Raw genomic sequence first — 3,770 nt, 5'->3', positions numbered from 1 at the left:
CCTCCCCCGCCCAGCTCGAAGCCGGGCAGGGGAGGCCTTGGTTCTTTGCTGGCCGGAAATCAAAGAGGGAGCCCAAGGGAGTGCTCTGCTTCTAACCCCTGTGTTCTCAGAGGCGCATCCACCCTCAGTGGCCAAACCTGGTGTCAGTTTAGAATCTGAACACCTATTGGCCTCTGGTCACTCCATTCCCAGAAAACCTGCTTCCTGTAAACCCACGACACAGACTTTGCTCTCAGTGTCTCTTTTTCCTTCCTAGCTGCCCAGCTGAGCGACTGGAAGTGCTGGCGTGCCTGACACAGATGCAACAGCAGCACATGGAGGTGATGAAGGTAACCCATGCTATGAGGACACCATGGCCAGGTCCTGCCCCAAGCCCTGCACAGGGCTCTGCTCCCTCTCTCTGCCTCCCCCTTCTTGGTTTGGTGCTGCCAGCTGGTGCCTTTCCTTTGCACAGCAGCAAACTCTGGGCCCTTGGTAGTGGTGGTCTGTGAAAAACCACATTAACTAGAAGAAATAATAGAATCATTCTGTGGAAGCTTTCAGTGGGCACCTCCAGGTTGTGAGGGATTAAATGAGCAGAAGAGCTGTTTGACATGTGTTGGAGAAGCTCCCTTTCACATCCCTCTGTGTAGAGCCTCCCCTTGGTTTATTTTATTAGTTTTTCCCCAGGCCTGAGTTAACAGACTCCTCCTTGCTGTCACTGTTTCCTGTGTCCAGCTGTTTCTCCCTGTGGTGTCTGTTGCTCTAACTGGCCGGGGCTGTGCACGTTCAGTAGTAGTCTGCATATCTGCTAGAGCCCTCCCAGCTCAGTGACCAAGGGTAGAGAGCACAGGTAACCCTTATTTGCCTCAGTATTTTACCAAGATATGTGTGAATGATTTCACCTGCAGTTTAACAGCAAAGGTCAAAGATTAAATGTGTTTACCTTCTCTACTTGAGTCCCTGTAGTTACTGAGATGTCTCTAAAAATATGTGCTTATCAGGTAGTACTTATTTCATATTTTGGTCATTTGGGTGGTTTATATTTTGTTTTAAGAAAAAAGTAACAATCATAATTTCCACCCAGCAATATTGCATTTGATTTTAAAAGCATGAACAGTATCTGGGCGAACACTTTTATTGGATATCTCAGACATGCATTGCAGTATGCTGCTTTAACTGGAATAGGAGATTAATAAAGACAGCAGTTTGCACAGGTGTTAAGTTTTGGAATTACGCAGTTGGAGCTAACATTTTTAGGCATTTTGACTTCCCTTGCTAGGTGAAATAGGCAGTTTTATCTTTTTGGTGTCAAGCTTTAGTAGTTCTCCAAGATAAATTTGGTTGCCCAGAGAGGTTGAGGATGCCCCGTGCCTGGAAGTGTTCAAGGTCAGATTGGACAGGGCTTGGAGCAGCCTGGTCTAGTGGAAGGTGTCCCTGCCTATGGTAGTATGTTGGAACAAGGTGATCTTTAAGGTCCCTTCCAACCCCTTCTTATGATTCTGTGATAGATCTTGATATAGAGTTGGCAGGATATGTCTGTTTTACAGAAGATGAACAGTCTCTCCAACCAAATACCTGACCATTCTAGATATCCTTTACCTTGGTGCCTATTTCTTTTCAAAGTCAAATTTTAATTTTTTTTTCTTGCTTCTGTAGGTTTTTAATGATCCTATTCATGGGCACATTGAATTGCATCCCCTGCTGGTTCGGATCATCGACACCCCTCAATTCCAGCGCCTCCGGTACATCAAGCAGCTGGGTGGAACGTACTTTGTTTTTCCAGGAGCCTCTCACAACCGCTTTGAACACTCCCTGGGGTAAGGTGCTGCTTCTGATGCATCTCTGCCATGTGGATATCGCTCAGTTTGGTTCTACTGCTATGGAGTGCCAGCCAAGGGGCATTGCTGTCTGAGCATTGGTGAAAACTGCTGGGGGGGCATTTCTGGTCTCAAATGTTCATGGATAGCCCATGTCATTGTGGGCTGTTCCCTTGAATTTCTTTTAATAAAGACAGATAAACAAACCAAGATGGATCAATGTTAGATTTCCTTCCCCACCCTTTATTATTCTAAGAATAATGTTAGCTAAAAAACTGTTTTATGTTCCCCTAGTCAAAATACAAGTTTTAAAGCATAAACTTAGTACCGGGGCTACGCTTATGATCTGCCAAACAGTTGTAATTCCCACACATCCTCCAGCACAGCCAAAATGAATTTGATCTGTAATGTTTGCCTTTGTAGGTAGATGTACTTCATGCAATCCATGGCAGGTTGTCAGGCTGAGAGCTGTCATTCCATTAAGCAGAAATATGATGGACACAAGGATTCGTAGAGTGTTACTAGGTCATTCACACTCCTCAGGAAAACTGATGAATGACAAATTTGAGCTTGTTTTCAGGATATATCTCAAAGAGCAGTTATTAAATTAAAATAAGGCTTGTAAGTGGTTTTTATTCAGGTGATCTGGCCAGCCTGAAGTTGCTTTTGTTGGTGCTGAAATATTGTGGAGTAAATCTGGCTTACTTATAACGAGATTCAAATGGCTGTTTGCAAAAGGGTGAGATGAATGAGGCAGCCTGGATTGATTGCATCTGGTAAACCAAAAAGACGGAAATGTGGTTGAATATAAACAAAGTTTTCACAACAGAAGTCTGAAAACTTCAGTTCTATCAGCAGCTTTTCTTTTGAACAGTTCCATTGATCTATCCAGTTAAATTTAGGACAGTTGGTCTCCACTTGTATATAATGCCAAAGATTTTTACAGTGTTACAAATAGAAGAACTGAGCTTTGTGTGCTTGTTGGTCTACTAAAAAGCCATCAAATTGTGAAATTTGGACTAATGAAACATATTACCTCATCATAGAGGTAATTATTACCTCGTCCTTGTCTTGCCTTAAGCTGTTCTGAAAGGGGAGCTCTTGAGGCAAGTAGAAAAAGAGGTTTGTGAAGACGTTATAATAAACAGTTTATGGGACTGTGTGCCATATATTTGCTCCTGCTGGTTTTGTGCCCATTCAATTAAATAAATTCTCAAATCTAAAATGAATGAGAAGAAGGGAAATAATTGTCATGAGCTACTAATAAAGCAGCAGTTTGAAAAAAGTACCAAATGCTTTGGTGACTGGTGTGGACCTTTGCAGTTTGCCTTGGCTGGAATTCAAGGATTCAGTGTAAGCTGAGGTTCTTGAAGATTCTCACTGTTAGTGGTGCACTGCTGTTCCCTTACACAGCTACCGTGGGGTTGTGTGTTATGAAATACTGCAGGATGCTGTAGAGTCTCTGTGTTTTGGGCATAGTATCCATTTGGGCATGGTATCCCATGCTTTTTTGCTTTTGGAGGACTAAAACTCTACTACAGGAAGCAGTTAGTGATTTTCTCCCACGTCAGGGTTGGGTATTCTTTGTATGCTGCCTCTCAGATAAGGGCTGTGACTTAATGGAGCAAAACAGAGTTCATCCTAAACCAATGCCATATTTCTTTCTTTTCCTCCTGCAACAGGGTTGGCTACCTTGCAGGATGTCTGGTTCGTGCACTGAAGGAGAGACAACCAGACCTGGATATAACCGAACGAGACATCCTCTGTGTAGAAATTGCTGGGCTTTGTCATGATTTGGGTAAGTGTCTTGGTTTGGAAGGACGGGAGTCTGCTAAGGAAGGCAGGAGCCTCCCCTGAAATGGAGAATGTAAACCCTCCCTACCCCTCTGAATTGCTATAATTTTAATTTAAGGGGCTCTCAGGCAAAAATATGGGAGCAGGAAATAACAGTTCTTTAATAGGGAAGAAAAA

The 3,770-nt window shown here is 43.3% G+C and overlaps 1 protein-coding gene across 1 annotated transcript in view; it reads left to right on the top strand.

Moving 5' to 3' along the window:
• Positions 1-165: 165 nt before the first annotated feature.
• The window catches only part of SAMHD1 (SAM and HD domain containing deoxynucleoside triphosphate triphosphohydrolase 1), a 23,016-nt gene continuing 19,411 nt past the window's right edge, over positions 166-3,770 (top strand). Inside the window, exons 1-3 of the mRNA XM_031063125.1 lie at positions 166-329; positions 1,639-1,799; positions 3,482-3,597. Of these exons, the coding sequence (XP_030918985.1) occupies positions 300-329; positions 1,639-1,799; positions 3,482-3,597 (307 nt within the window). The 5' untranslated portion in view covers positions 166-299. The remainder of the gene's footprint in view (positions 330-1,638; positions 1,800-3,481; positions 3,598-3,770) is intronic.

This window comes from Geospiza fortis, unplaced genomic scaffold (genome assembly GCF_000277835.1).
Source record: "Geospiza fortis unplaced genomic scaffold, GeoFor_1.0 scaffold657, whole genome shotgun sequence".
NCBI classification, from domain to species: Eukaryota; Metazoa; Chordata; class Aves; order Passeriformes; family Thraupidae; genus Geospiza; species Geospiza fortis.
Note: the sequence above shows the minus strand (reverse complement) of the source record. Positions and strands in the feature narration are given on the sequence as shown.